Source organism: Nothoprocta perdicaria, unplaced genomic scaffold, assembly GCF_003342845.1.
Source record: "Nothoprocta perdicaria isolate Ctin4 unplaced genomic scaffold, notPer1 scaffold_139, whole genome shotgun sequence".
NCBI classification, from domain to species: Eukaryota; Metazoa; Chordata; class Aves; order Tinamiformes; family Tinamidae; genus Nothoprocta; species Nothoprocta perdicaria.
The window spans coordinates 889,950-906,146 of NW_020454527.1; the positions used below are offsets into that span (position 1 = coordinate 889,950).

Below are 16,197 nucleotides of genomic sequence, written 5' to 3' on the forward strand. Positions count from 1 at the left end.
AGCACAGACATGCTGTTGGTCTAATCTCTATCCATTTCTTCCATTTCTGGATCCCCAGAAGTATATTCAAGGCAAATCCAGTGTGTGTGTGTGTGTGTGTGTGTGTGTGTGTGTACAAACACTACACAGAATGACAGAGATGCTACCATAGTCTTGTGAAAATCAGGAGACAGAGGAGGAAAAGAAAAAGACTAGAAAATGAATGCCAGTAACGTGTGCCTTAGCAAGGACTAATGCCATCTGAGTATTTCCAGAAGAGTTTATATATAAAAGTGCTTAGCCTTGGAAGCAACTGTCTGTTTCTAGCTTTGTGCTGCTGATCTTCTCTAATCAGTTCRTAATCCGAGGGCAACTTTCCTCACTGGAAGAATAACAAATTCCACTTGGGATCTGCCAGTTCAATTGCATGCATCTCACACACAGATATGTGTGTTGCTCATAYCATAGAAATGTCAGAATTGTTTTACTCTTCCAAAGAAGTCTTGGCCATAAAGGGAGAATGGAGACAAAAATAGCTTGTTAGTGTCCAACCCATCACATCCACCTCTATAACATTCTGAAGCTATGATGCTGAGTAATGAAGTTGTTTTTCCTTTAGTCAGCCTTCTGTCTCTGTCTACTGAAAGCTTTCATTCATAGCTAAATCTTTCCCACGCCAGTCATCAGTTTCATGGGTCTGTCCTGTTTCCTGTAGAATGTGGACACGACCATGCAGGCAGTATGTCCCTAGAAGCAGAAGGAGTATCCTCCTTGCTTCACGTGATCCTTCGCTTGCTTTTATGCAAAAATCTTCTCAGCCATAAAACACTGCTACTGGCAACTATTGTTAAACCTCTCCATAATATGTCTACCTTTGCCCCACTGCAAGTTCAATTTCATAAACCTTTTCTCGCATCTTCTAAATTGCCCATCTGGCACCTGTAAATGCCCCTGGTCCTGGCATTTGAACTTTGACCAAATCCATGATGTCCCAGCAGCCATGTTACAGCCAAACACTTCTTCAAACACTCCTAACCCATTTTCCTTGAAATAGGAAGGAGCCTTACATAAAAACACAATAAATGCCCTGGTTATTAAGACTGATAGTCCATCCAGTCCAGCATCCTATCTCTGACAATGAGCATACAACACTCAATTTAAGGAGACTTACTATTTAAGAGGCAGACTTTTTTTAAATTCACCAGTAAAAATAAATTGTTCAACTTAATAAACATGCAAAAGTGAAATAAGTGAAAGAATTTCTTTCCATTACTTTCATATTTGTCAATGAAATCCAAAGCACTCAGATCTTCTTGGAAGGACTTAAGTAGTCATTCCTTTAGAAGCATCAAAAACAAGTCTAAATTGCTTTTCTGCTTTTAGTTAATATGTCTTCTTTTTCTTAACGGGCCTCCCTTCTACCATATATTCTCAAAGATTTTAGAGAACACTGGAATCTATGCAGTACCATTCCAGACACAGCATCCACATGGACTGAAGGATGACTAGTTTTCTATTCCCTATTTCAGAAGGCTCTAATAGGAACCAAATGCAGATAGGACAAGTGAAATTCAGAGCGAGAGCAACAAAAATCTTGGGGTGCACTAAGCTAATTAAAGAGCATTGCATCCTCATGCAATTGTTCAGCCCTAGAAAGAAGCACTATCCGGTCACACAGTTCCTAAAGATCAGAGTCTACACCCACATGCTGTGGCCGAATTCCAGTATCCCTAATGCTTTGTAAATGGCTGAGGTTCAAGTCTTCACTTGAACATTTCCTGTGAAAGAGGTTTCACTACACCTCTTGGCAGCCAGTTTTGTGGCCTAATTGATCTTATGGTTAGAAAGGTTTTTCCTACTATTTAAGCAAAACTTTCCTCACTTAATCCCATTATTCCTCATCACTGACATCCAATAAGGTTTCATTCAATATCCTGCAAACCTCAAAAGGCTTTGGATGATCCTGGAGAGGGAGAAGCAAATCAAGTGGGAATAAAGATGTTGATTTGTTCCCCTTTAACTCCTCTCTTACAATTTCAAATTGATCAGATCTGTCTCTACAGATCACGCTGATGATCCTATACTGATGGTGTTTAATACAAATCAGGCAATGGGGCTCTAGAAGGAATGTTCCTGATGTCCACCTTTTCAGGTGACCGTATCAAGCTTCCTTTATTTACAGAATCACAGTGTGTTTGAAGTGGGAAGGGACCTTTAGAGATCATCTAGTCCAAACCTCCTGCTCAAGCAGGCACACCTAGAGCAYGTGGCACAGGGTCACATCCAGGCAGGTTTGGAAGATCTGCAAAGAAAGAGACTCCACAGCATCTTTGGGCAGCCTGTTACAGTGTTCTGTCATCCTCACAGTAAAGAAATTCTTTCTTATATGGAGATGAAACTTCTTGCATTTCAAGAAGGGTCCTTCCAGCCTGGACACTGGAATGTCCTAAAATACCTTTCTAAGCCAGTTCAACATCCATAATTTTACAACATTCACTTGAGTTATAAAAAGGCATCTTTAAAAATATGTCAAAATTCAATGCATGCACTCTACAGGAGAAATAAAGGGATGTAGCAAGCATATCAATAATAAGAAGGGCAACAAACTGTGGAAGAGAGAACATGCCTCTGTTGCAAAGAATGTCAATCACAAAAAAGGCAATGCAAACATGAAACAGGAGGCTCTTCATTCACAATTTTCAGAGCACTTTAGGGATCTCCGTTTTCACAATAAAGGCACCTGAGAAACTCAAGATTTTTTTTTTGGTCTTGCTTTTTTAAGGAGCAGAGTAGACTTTGTAGGCAAAGAAGCACATTTCAAACAGAAATTGGATGAAGCAAAGGCAGAGCTTTTCAAGACTGCCTTGTAAAAGGGAAATTATCTTTGTATTATTGTGGCATTTGAATAAAGATGAACAAAGGCTCTCTCCATTAATTCACATTAAAAACACACACGCACAATAAAATAGAAGTACCTCTTTTCCATATTATTTCAGCACAACTAGAAACAGTGTAAACTAATCTTCAGTTCATACAAGCTACTAGAGGAATCAGGGCCTCTTGGACAACCACCATCATCGCTTCAACCAAGGAAGAATGGTATATTGGTGAGGTGACTCCAATGTTTAGGAGCTACAGTTTAATACACAGCAACAAATTGATTGACCCTTAAGAAGGTGCCCAGTTCAGTAAGAGGAGAAATACTGTAACAACAGGCAGCAGTAAAATAAAATAAATAAAATACAATAAAAACCTGTCGATAACCTACTGACCTACCTCAAGGTCTCTCAGAATAAGTGAGTTTCCTCTCTGTGCTCTGAATCAGTGATACCTAAGGCAACAACTGATAAGTATTGATGCTCCACAAATTATAAGTGGTATCTTTAAGGACCTCCACTGTTGATTATTTAATTTACACCTCTTGCAATATCCTTGCATAGTCTATAAAATGAGGACAGAGCCTCCTGAATTTCTGTGGCTTCAGCTTCTAGGACAAAACTAATAACAGCATTCCAAAAATCTCATTGAGTAAAAGTATAAGTGGATTAGCATGTTTCATTTAACACAGCATTTTCCATTTTTAAGGCAAAACATGTGAGATTTTAAATTAGTGTTAATTGCAGGTGTTCGGATCTTGATGATAAGCTATCTGAGGAAGTATTTGATTCTTATCCTAAACAACAAAAAAGCCTTTTTACTGCCTGGCAATGTTGCAATAAGTGCATTATAAAAGTAATTATCTGAAGAGATGCATCTTCCTGAATATTTTTGGCAAAGTATGCTGCCTATACCTGGAATCTTGTCCTTTCTGCAGCATAGACCTGGTAGTGAAGCATTGCTTGCAAGACCTTCTTGTGGCCGTCTGGTACCAAGCAGACAGCCCCTAGGATCTCCAGCACAGCAATCTTGGTCTTGATGTTCTCAGTTCGTAAGCTCTGGGAGATGATGTTGATACTCTCTGGATGAGCTAGGACATGAGCCCGTCCTTGGGAGTTGTTCATCAGTGCCTTGATACACCCTATAACGGATGTGTGTATACGGCTCTCTGAGGTCTCATAGTCCATGCTCTTCAGGAAATTCAGCAAACAACTCAGGCCATCTAGCTCAATAAACCTGGTCACAAACCTGGAAAACAAATGAAGAAAACAGACCATGGGCATATTATTTCAAATATAAGCCTGCATCTATAATAAGCAAGTAGTTTTTAACCTAAGACCCACAGTAAACTCCGGAGTATTAAAAAGAAAAAAAAATGCCCAAAAGACTTGCTAATACTGTTGTATCATACATTTTCAGGATTACATTATACTGCCCTACGACGCTACAACTTGATCCCTGTGTTCCATGCTGCAGGCACTACCTAACACCTGCTGTGGTCCACCCCAGTGGTTAATGCATTTTCAGGACTGAACTGATTCTTCCATATCCTTTCACTTCTACCGTGTAGATTTCATGCACTGATTTCACAATACATGTATAGAAGCATACTACATTTAAGAGGCATATGTTCTTCAGTGCATGTTTAAGACAAAGCTCTCAAAACGGCCCTGGCTCCTTTTCTTTTTTGTTCTGTTGGAAACGAAAGGACAGAATAGGTCTCCTGTCAGCCATGCAGTAGCAAACATACAGTAAAAATATCATAAATTAAGGAAATATAGAATTAATCAATTACCAAATGACACAACAAACACTAAATCTGCACTAGGACAAATTTCTTTTCAGTAATGTGAACACTAGTTTTCTGCTTCTATTCCGCTCTATCCTAACTACAGACCCATAAAAATTTGCCTTTTTTTTTCAGATGAACATTTCCACTGGGGATGGAAATAATAAAGGAGATTGTCTATTGGAACACTTTAAAATTTTGTTTAAAACCGCAATTAAAAAAAGATAAAAAAGATGGATGATAGTAAATAATTCAATTTGTTGCTGGAGTTCAAACTAGTGATTCCAGGAAAGTTCCATTCAGGTTTCCTAGAGGATTCAAAGAGATGGTAAGAGGCAAATCATGTCTCTAGACTACATTGTTTACCTCCTGCTTCCTCTAGCAGAGGCTGTTCAGGTACACTTCTTTAGAACTTCTGAACATAAAACCACATTAATTTCATTCAAACTTTCAATCTACCAAAAATCACAGCAACAATAATATGGCCATGACCATGCTTTAAGCACCATAATGTAGAAACCCCAAACAAATGAAAACATTGTTAACAACTGTCACCTCCATAACAAATTATGAGTACCAAAACGCTCTATCTTTGAGTTTTCCAGCAGTCTACTGGATACTTTCTTCCTCTTGAATACTTTCCACCATGCTGTCTCTACGTCACCTGCTCATAGTAAGTAAGAACATGTCCCTAATATGCACCACTGAGCATACTGAGCATCATACTGAGACACTCTCAACATATCTATGTTCTCTGCTCATGTCTCTATACCATCAAAACAAACATGAGACATACTTGGAGATCTCCTGGATAACATGGTTTCTCCACATATATTTCTGGCTGGCTATTTATACTACACACCACATGGGAAAGTCCAGGGCCTACCTGAAAGTTAGGCTTGCTGCACAGACGGATTTGCCAGCTTTCAGATGATTTGGGCCAGCAGTTTGACCAGAAACACGGCAAAGCCCAGTGCTTTCAACTATGTTTCACTTTGAGGTTTGAGTTTTGTTCAAAATTGAATTTCAAAGCGAATATCAGAGTAAGGGCAAGCACACACAGGAACATGTGCACACCAAAAATGAAAACAAGCTTTACCTGAACCCTGCTAAGACAACCTGCCAAGTTTCACACGGGTTTGATTGCACATTCATTGGACACATCATCTTCTCTACCTTAACAAACTATAAGAGTGAAAGCCCCACTGCACCCAGGCTAGAGAATGGGATCACACATCACGATCCAGGAATTTAGTAAGTGATTCAAAGCAGGTTATTATTTTAACTGCTTATATGAAGATTAAAAGTTAGTTTGATTTCTGTAATGTATGTATGTGCCAAACGAGAATGAAACAAGTGCATTCACGGCTGAAAAGAGTTGCTGCTGTTCACACTAGGGCTAGGCATTCAATGGGAACCAATAAATGCAAAATTCAGTTTGTTACCAAACACCGTGATACCAATGACTTCTTAACACTTGTCTAAGCCTAGTCCTGAAGAGCTGAACTGCCACCCTGGAAGGGTCAGTTTAAATCCTCCTTCCTCCTCTTCCCCCATCCTATATCCTAACTGTTCCTTCAAAATCCCTGGCAATATTCAACCTTTATCCATCTTTTTTAGCAAATATTTTGCTGTTGCTGTCAGTTACAGGGCTGAGATAAGGCTTATAATGGGTATCTTTCTGTAGACACAGAACTCTCTAGTGACGAAAAGAAAACTCCCCAAACAAAAAGGACAAAGGGGTTCTAAAATCTAGATTTTTCACTTGCTTGTATGACAAGACATACAAGGCACTATAACTTCTATTTATTTGGGCCTGCTGTGATGAACACATGAAAAAAGTGAAAGGCATCAAAGTCACATTGTCCTAATTAGGTACAATTTCTTAAAAATCCCTTGGCAGAGCAATTCTTCTAAGACTTTTTGGATGAGATCATTTTAAAAATAAGGCAGGCACAGAAAAGTGGTACGTGTTGCAGACCTTGATTAATGACATAATTTAAAACAATGCTGAGATTTTCCAGTATTCTTCCTAGTCCAAAGAGCAAAGAGTAAGCTGCACTACTCAATAGGAAGCAAAACTGGGAACCTTCCCACTTAAGCTGACATCAGAAGCAGGAACCAAATGATGATTTTTCACCTTCCTTTTCCCAAATGATTATTTCCCTATTATCCAGAAAAGCACAAATCATGTGCAAGGGAGATAATGGGAAAAATGACGACTGCAATTTCTGGGCCAAAAAATGCCCTCATTATGAGGATCTGTTTGGTGTGGTCATGGGTAGGTTAGGTCTGTGTAAATATCTGTAAAGAACAGAGACAGAAGTGGGAGTTTTGCTAAGTCATAATCCTCACAGTGTTTGGTGTTCATGCATCTCAGTGTCTGTAATTTATGTCTCAATGTCTGTGTACACGTGCTTACACACACACAAATATATGTATGTACAAACAAAAGCATACATTATTAAGGACCTTTTCCCTTACAGTATATGCATTTACAATTCTCATCCTATATGCCACATATATGGCAAAGTAAGGATTTGTTCTAGCTTGAAAAGTGTAAAGTTAGTCATATTTGCCAAAGTATTCTAACACATTCAAAAATCGAAGCATAAATAAAGCAGGGCATGCTTAAAAAGGTGCTAAACAAGCAAATTAAAGTCTAACCATACCTCAGACTCTCACCTGACCAGTTTAGCACACATTAAAAACAAGACCTTTCCTTCTTTCAAGTTTTAGTGAGTGCTAGTCAAAGTGCAGTAGTTAGTTAGCTCTAAAAACAAGCCTTTCATTCAAATATAGATGAAGCTTAAGAAGTAACGGCCCATTGATGGTTACAAATATAGCAGGGGACAGCCTCCCTGTGTGAAATAACGCAGCCCAGGAATGGCCAAAGGATCACATGCTGGGGGTGTGCAGACGGCAGGATGTTCCCACCCTAATAACAGCTAATGCTGCACTTTGCAATATCACTGCTGAAAATTTCAGCATAATGAATTTTTCCTGCTATGTACATAAATTATCATCTCCAGCATGCACTACTATGCAGAAAGGCTAAACCAAACAAAAGTAATGGAAGGTAAATCTGGGTAAAACAGGAGAAGAGCAGGCAGTACAGGAAATTACTGACGATGGTTTAATTGCTTCAGTCTAAAGAAGGTCCTTTTGTCTCCCTTCAAAAATGAAGGCAGAAGGACTTTTCTGTGGTTCCAGAAAGTTCATTTTTTTCCTGTCTCTTGTTAGTTTTTACTTTCACTGCACTTCTGAACCTCCATTTTTGGGCAACGAAATACCAAAAGAAAAGCTCTCCTCTCACTGCTTCTGTCCAACAGTTTGTCATCACACTTGTTTATAGTCATAAGTTTTTACAAACCTGAAAGAAAATCTGTTTCCTTACTAGATGCAGATGTGGGTTTTTTTTTTCTGTTCTTTAAGGTTGAGTTTGTGCCTGCATGCTGGGACATAACCTGGCTTCATTATTTGAGGGCAGTTTCTAAATATTAGAACAAAATGCACTTTTTCAAAGTGGCCCAGATAGTTGACCAGAGATGCTTCCATGTTTTCCATCATCACCTCTTCTCCAGAGGAGGAAAGAATGTGATTTTGGGAAGGTCTGTTTCAGTTGTGATGCTGTTAGAAATTGTGGGTTGGAATGGAGGCACAGCTTGGTATTATTAATATTCATTTTCTAGTAAAAGAAACAGACTTCTTCAGTATAATAAAAATGCAGAGAAATGGGCATTCTTCTCCTTTTGATTTCTTGGATAAAATAATTCAAGAAGAGGTACCTATTAGGAAGCTGTCAGAGTCCCTATATGCCCTATCATCACAAAATCATTCCAGTCAGCCCACCCTATACGGATTTAGCTTTTCATTCTCTGTTTCCATCAGATGCCTGATGAACGGAAGCAGCAAGGAAAACAGGACTTGATGTCCAAATTCAATGCTATGAAGACTAGTATTTTGAAGGTCTGGGTATAGTACTGCTTAGGAGAGGAATTTGATGGAGCTGAGGGCCCCTCTACTGCAACCTTTCCATCAAGAAGAAATTGGCTTGCTGATCAGGCATTGGCATGCAGCCCATTTGGCAGCTAACGAATTGAGTCGCTGGAAATTAGTTGAGACACAGGACTTAACTCAAAATTTGGCTTGGCTTAACTATTTAAAAAAAAAAAAAAGCCCCTAAACTATCGCCAGCGATTTAGAAGAGAACACTTTATGAGGCAGCTCATAGATGCTTGTACCGAAAGCTTGTTAGGATTATTATAAACAGATGAAGCAACAGCCTGTTGTCAAGGGGACCCAGCAGAAGTAAGAAGGTCTGATCAGCAAACTTTGGCTAAAGGCATTTCTCTCTTCTTTCCCTCTTTTGCCTCGTTCCCAAGGAGGAGGCCAGACTGTCCTATTGAAAAAGAGAGTAGGACAACCAGCAGTGACCACAAAGACACCCTTCAGCTGGACATAGCAGCAGTACTTTGCTGTCATGGCTATGCTCAAGGATATGAGAAAGCTATCATTTTTACGGAAAAATCACCAAATGAGTTCCACATTAATATAAATGAGTTGYTACCTTATACGTCAGCAGTACAGGCCTTTGGCCTAAAACATGTGTGAGAGTTGGGAGTTCAGCAGTTTTCTTAGCTTCTGTTCTAATAGCAGGACAGGTTGCATTTTACTCTGTTCTCTGCTTTAGGACAGTGACAGGCAGGATCAAACTGTCATTTGTTTCCTCGGGCTACTTCTCAATCAGGTCGCTCTTTCTTCAGTTCCATGTTAAAAGCACCACCCAACCCACATGCTGAAGTTACCAAAGGCCAGTAACTCATTATGGTGCAGCAGAGCCTCAGAAGCTGGCCCTGTGCTCCTTACAGACCGCTACGATGGAAGGCAAAACACGGACATTTAAGCCCATGTGCTGAAGCTACGTGCAGCCAAAACCGAAAGCTCTGCTGAAGTGGAGTAATTTATTGAGCTGTGGAACTACATTTACACATGAGTCCAAAGAGAAGATTCTGCCCCTTACAATAAAGCTCCTACTACACATTTATTACCACAGAGGACAGTGTGTTACATCAGATGAGGTCAGATAGTTTAGTTAAACATTAGCACAGGTTCATCTGCAAGCTGCACACTTGCTTCTACCTCAGCAATTACCTTTTGTCTTACTTATTACTTAGTGTTCACATAGTACCTCAACATCCACTAAACCACTGCACGTGAACGGAGGGACCATGATGGKGGCCTCTAGATTTGCTTATTAGTTGTAGAAAGGAGCTTTAGCTCACTAGAGCACCCTAGTCTCCCTCATATTTGTCTTTGAACTGTACAGGCTGTAGGAAGTGTGGACCTCTGTAAAGCAAGACTTCTTCTCCAAGTGTTTTCTTATTGTGTCCCATTTCTTTTCAGTAGCTTTGAGTGAAAGATTCTCAGTATAGAGAGAGGCAAGCAACTGCATTCTCTTCAAATTGCAAAGATTTCAGTCCCTGCAGTAAATAAAATTAATAGAACCAAGGACTGCACGTTACCTTTTATGGAGACTAATATTTGATACTACAGAGGAAACCAGACACGCCCATACACACTTGCTAGTTTTTTCAGAAAGCATCCTCCCACAGAAGCATATCTGYTTAAAGCACTGGTCTCAGTGGCTTCTGTCTGGCACTCCAATCCTTACAACTAAGATTAATCTGGATGGAAGTCCCCTGAACACAGTTTTTGGTCTTTATCAAGCACATTTTTTTATTCTTGTCAACAAGAAATYCACTAAAACACCATGAAGGGAAAAGCTGAGCAATTCAGCACTTAGCTGTAAGCAAAAGCACTTAGCAAAAGCAAGAAGCTTTTGAGATAATTTTATACTTTATTTTTACTTCTTTTCAGCAAACATTCACRACTGAGCATTAATGAAGGCCTTTGAAGCTATGACTTCAGCATGATGYGGATTCAAACACATTTACCTACTCAGGCTTAAGATAAAGACATACAGAAACTTTTTGTCTGTGCATTTCCTGAAATTGTATGGGTATGGTTTCTGTAAGGTATTTTTTTTTTCTTTTTTTTTTTCTTCAAGTGTTACATGCAAAAGGTTTCCATGCCTGGTAGTTTGCATTGTTCAAAGCATTGTTCCCAGAAAAACACAGATGACCTTACTTTCAAAGACACAGTACACAATACAGTGTTTCTTAACATTTGTTAAGAAAATAAATGTTTTCTTAACATTTCTCTATATCACAGTTACACAGAAAGCAGGAATAATGCCAAACTAGGTGATATCAGATGGATTAGCTGCTCTGTATCAAGCAGTTCACATTACTGAAGATACGGGAAGGCCTGAATTCAAAGTTCAGCACTAAAGGCTGATATTTTGCCCATAACAAATCAAAKTCCTTGGGAGGTTCATGGAGCTATGAGGTCTAAAAGTCTGATYTCCAGAGACATCACCTGTGTTTGCATAAACCTTTGAAGGCTTCTCACAACAGACTTTGTCTTTTCTTTTCCTAAAGCTTTATACGTCAGCATTTGTGTGTGCGTCCCAGGTAGACAGGTTCAGAACAGAATCTGTAAGCCTCTGTGGACTGTCTATCAGAGGGCATGTGTTGTGTACGCTGAGACAATGGGGTTTCTATCATTACCACTCTGCCGTGTCACATCTGACCATGGGCAAGAAGTGAATCGTGATGAAAGATGGACAACATTACCTCATGGGCTGAGTCCGCAGAGCTGTCTTCAAGTCTTCAACTATTTTATTTTTCATTTCTGTTTCTTCTTCATCAAAAGCATACAGAGTCTGCATCTGCTCAGAAAAACAAAAGCCAGTTACATAAGCTCAGGCTTCCTAGAAGTTAACAGACAGGCCAGAAATCATAATCCGTGCAGAGGTACCTGCTGCTCTCTCAACTGGAAAGCAATGCTTAATCTACAAAATTGAATCCAGACAAGGCCACTCACATGGACTGGCAGCAGCATATTGCCCTGCCACACTGCATAAACTCAGGTTCTCAGATTACACTCCCCAAAATCAGACTTGCCAGGATACCCTGAGAAAATAATGTCTAATTTGCAACAGCAACCTGGTGTGAGGATCCACAGATACGTAAGGCAAAGTTGKTGTGTATGGAGAGGTAGTATCTTTTATTAGAATTTCTTATTAGAATTAGAAGTTTAAAAGAAAAAAATTGCTAGAAGTTTAAAGGAAAAAAAAAAAAAAGAAAGAAAAACAAGGAAGAAAGAAGAGAGACTTATGTATCAGGTTTCAAAGCATATAAGCTTTTACCTCAAGGGACTAGACAGCCTTCAAGTGCCCTGAAGAACATTGCATGAACCTGGAAGTTTGACTGATTTTTTCCACTCCAGTTATATCATCTGATCTAAGATACTGATTTTTTGTTCACACTTTCCTTTACTAATTAGGAACATTTTACTACAAAATGTTTGAGCATAATAAAATCCCTGTCGTTGTCTACCAACAAGCAAACTAAGGAACACAGACTGGGGCTTATATTTTCACATATTTTCTTACTGGAATATACCTCCTCCTTTTTCTCTCCCTGGTATGCAGTCTGAGATAACTAGACCTTGAAATCAGCTGGAACTTAAGATGCTAAGGATCACTGTGAATGAGGGTAAGACTTGATGAGTGTGTCACAAAGTAAAACGATGTTTTCAAAAATCAGACAATGCCATTRAAAAAGGTGAAATATTAGAAAATCAGGAGTGCAGATCTACTCTCAGCTCTATCACAACCTCAGGCTCTTCAATGCAGACTGCATGTGCACTTCAGGCTCACAACTTCAACACTCAGCTTTTTAAGAAGTCAAGTCTCAACACTGGAATGCTGTAGCCGTATCTTCTTTGCCTCTTTAATTGCAGAAGAGAGGATAAATACCCCTCTCAATCTCACTAGTAGGGCTTCTGGGGAATATCAGTAAGTGATGTTTGGAAAGCAGCTTTTGACTTGAACTCCTTCTCAAATGAATACTCTGATTAAACCAATATCATCTATCAAGGTTCTTACGCTACACCTCTCTGTGGTGGAATCTGAGTACCCACAATTATCTTCCACTGCAGCAAAATATTCAAGGCTTTATTTTACTACTTAGCAAGTACCAAAGAAATCCTTACTCTCACTAGAGCTTCCTTTAACCACTCACAACCCCCTCGCCAATACCTCACTTCCCTTGGAAATGTTCCCATGTTGCTTGCATTTGCAAACCATGTGGTGCCAACAYATGTCAGATCCTGAGGGTGGTCATTTGGCTACATGCCGCTGCTGTCTTATGCTGAACAGCTGGCACGAGGGGATGTGTTTAACTCTAGGGGTCCTCTCTCTGATCCATGCTAAAGTCAAATTCACTCAGTAATGGAGCTAGCTATTTCCTGCCCTAATGGAATGACAGAGCGCTACTGATGGAAAATGAGCCGATGATGTTTTATCTTTTGCCAGCATCCCCCAACAGCCAGAAACATAAATTGAAATGCTTAAGCCAAGCTATATATGATCCCCTTCTTTGAAAAATAAACAGCAATCCTGAACAGGCATTATGGAATCTCAATGGCAGAGTCCTGGGGTGTGATTTGGGGCTTGATTTGTCTTTTCTTGGGTGACAGCCCATCTGGTTATCTTTCCTTTGGCCCATAAACGCTCCTTTGAAAGACTCCCATTCCTACGAAGGCTTAATTTCTCCTTGGAGCCATTGTGGGGAGAAAGCAAATGGATRGCAGGAAGGTACTCAACAGTATTTCGTTGAGAGTGAAAAAGGCCCTTTTCCAAACGAAACAAATACAAATAATCCTGCCTTTACAACAGAGGGTGATTATAGAAAACCCCTTTTCTAAAGCTGCAGGCAGCCAAGACCCCTTCATTTCTCACTCCTGTGCATGGCCAGAAACAAAAGTCCTCATGTAGTCTCTAAATACAGATTGGTCACGCRCTTGCATTATAGGAAATAGCCTTCACTGCAAGAGTTACAGAAAACATAACTGTCCCTGGGAGACAGAGAGGAGGGAACTGTCGTTATCTGAGGGTGGATTTCATTAATGTGGTTGACTGATGAATTGCTTTTGTGAACTACTACTTGCACTGAGGACAAAAGTCTGCTCCACTGAAGACGCAGCTAGCAAATATCTGCCAACCAAACACCCTAAGCAGCAGCAGCAGCAGCAGAACATGGACACTTCCTTAGCCAATTCTTAAAAAAACAGTATAAAAAACCTGTTGGTCTTTATGTATCACAAGCATATTTGACGTATTTAACTTTTTCCAACATTAAGTATATCACCTGTGAGCATGAGTGAGTTACCTGACTTGTCAAACTAAAACACTTACAACTGTGTGTAAAACTTCATGTAATCTAAGAAATGATTTTGGAAATCTTGGCTCAACTTAAACAGCAATATCTTAGTGTAATTAAAAAAGCAAAGCAAACTCCCACACCTTGTCCAAATGGCTATCCATTCTTGTAAAATACTGGAAAGCTAAATGCAATATCAATTCTGCATGTGAACAGAAAAAAGGGAAACATCTAGCAGCAGAAAAAAAATTTATGATCAATGTAGTTTCACTTGTCTCACACAAATGAAAATAAATAGTGAAAAAGCAACCTGGGCATTCTGCATTATTCTTATAGTCCAAGCTCTGTCTTTACATCTCATCTATAATCATAGTTACCTAAGTATTAGCGTAACTGAAATTACTTTTAGTCCATAAATAAATAGAAGTGAAATTAAAATTGGGATTTAAAAAAGAACTATTTTCTTTTGCATCTCTGGTGACTTGTCTGGATAATACTCCTCTAAAATATTTATGTGAAAAAAAAAAAAGCATTTGAAATTCAGATGCACAATTAGCAGCCATCTCTTTCTCAAAGGAACTGATTTAGAAGACACTCTAATATCTGATCTTCCTTTCAGTTAGGCAATCTAAAGGATGTGATGTTCCCTCCAAAGGAACTGTGCACTACAGTTTAGTAAAGAGACTGAATTTTACTGTCACATACCCTTGTGAGACTAAAACTATTAAAATGTACAAAGTTATGGTACCAGAAACARCTATGGGAACAGAAGTGTGCCTACAGTGCATTGCTTTTTGAACTGGAGTAGGAATCTGTGACCTAAAGTCCATTGTGAGAGTGCTTCCTAACATAGTCGTCTAAGGTTACAAGTAGGGAATGTCAAACACATCAGAAATCACCACATGGCTTTCGAGTATAATCTAAGTAAGACAGATATGATGGGTAACATTGCAGAAGATCTCAGAAAATGATCCCTGAGCACAGCGGCCTTGGYATGCTGAAATCATAGAACACAATTAATGATATCAGGGGTATAAAGGTGCCATTTTCATTTCAGAAGTGGGTAGAAAAACTTCTTTGCCCAGTTCATATACAAAATGGAACATCATAATTCAGCTAACGGATATTGAAAAAGTTATGAAAAATCCACAAAGAATGATTCTTAGGCAATTAATTATTCTCCTAAAATAACCTCAGTGTTATTATCCAGACTACATAGAAATCAATTTTAAAACACCCAGCAAAACAAACCTTCCCTATCTTTCCACTGGTTGCTTTTTTGTTTTCTCAGGTATCTCTTTGTTCTTCTATCCTGAAGGGCAAAGAAGGGACTTGCCTGACTGCTCACTCTACACCACCCACCAACTTCATGTAACAATAWATATTCTCATTTACAGACTACATATACTCCTCTTGAAGAAACAAATTATTTCATTCTCAAGAAACAAAATATTTCATTAGTGGCCTTTGAAAAAAATAAGACTTTTTTTCCCTTTCTTTTCAGCTTCTGTATGAAGAAGAGAGATCTAAAGAGCAGGTCTGAATTCCAAGACAGGCTTTGCAACAAGCATGTAAATCATTTCAGATGGTTTTTCAGAACTATCTTTAAAAAAAAAAAAAGAGAACAGTGGGAAGGAGGGAGGGAGAACAAGTGAGTATACACAATGGTAGTACACAACAATTGCTGACTTTCAAAATGCAAAACATAGAGATGGCATCACATCTCATTATTCCTGCTCTGAGTTTTCACTCCAGAATCTAATTTGACTACCTTCGATGTTCTGAATCACAGAAATAAAAAATGAAAATGCTTATGCTGTTATCTAATCCATGCTTTTACTAGAACAGAGCTTTCTTAATACACATCCTCTTTCACAAGGCCAATTTTAAATGAGTCAAATACTTGGCCTAACATTCCTCTCCTTCAGGGACTTCTTCCTAAGAAAACAGTTCTCTGCAGYAGAAAATCTTCCCTGATGAGCAGGAGAGGTAACTTACTGCTGCCATGGAGTTGATGCGGTCAATGTAGTAATCTGGCCAGCTGGTAGCAAGCTTATTAGGATCCTCTTGTTCCTGAAACAAAAAGTTAAACAAGATTACACAAAAAGCCTCACAGGATGAAATGCCTCTGTGGAAACATCTGGGATTCTTCACTACATTATTCTTTATTGCATTATCTTTTCCACTTTTTTTTTTTTTTTTTTTTAAATATATATGTACAGGTTAACTTACTGCTGCCATGGAGTTGATGCGGTCAATGTA

At 39.1% G+C, this 16,197-nt stretch overlaps 1 protein-coding gene across 3 annotated transcripts in view; it reads right to left on the reverse strand.

Moving 5' to 3' along the window:
- The window catches only part of DAAM2 (dishevelled associated activator of morphogenesis 2), a 188,676-nt gene that overhangs the window by 56,283 nt on the left and 116,196 nt on the right, over positions 1–16,197 (reverse strand). For all 3 annotated transcript variants that reach the window (XM_026034035.1, XM_026034036.1, XM_026034034.1), the window contains 3 exons: positions 15,934–16,008; positions 11,344–11,438; positions 3,771–4,104 (listed from right to left, as the gene is read on the reverse strand). In XM_026034035.1, coding sequence (XP_025889820.1) covers positions 3,771–4,104; positions 11,344–11,438; positions 15,934–16,008 — 504 coding nt within the window. The remainder of the gene's footprint in view (positions 1–3,770; positions 4,105–11,343; positions 11,439–15,933; positions 16,009–16,197) is intronic.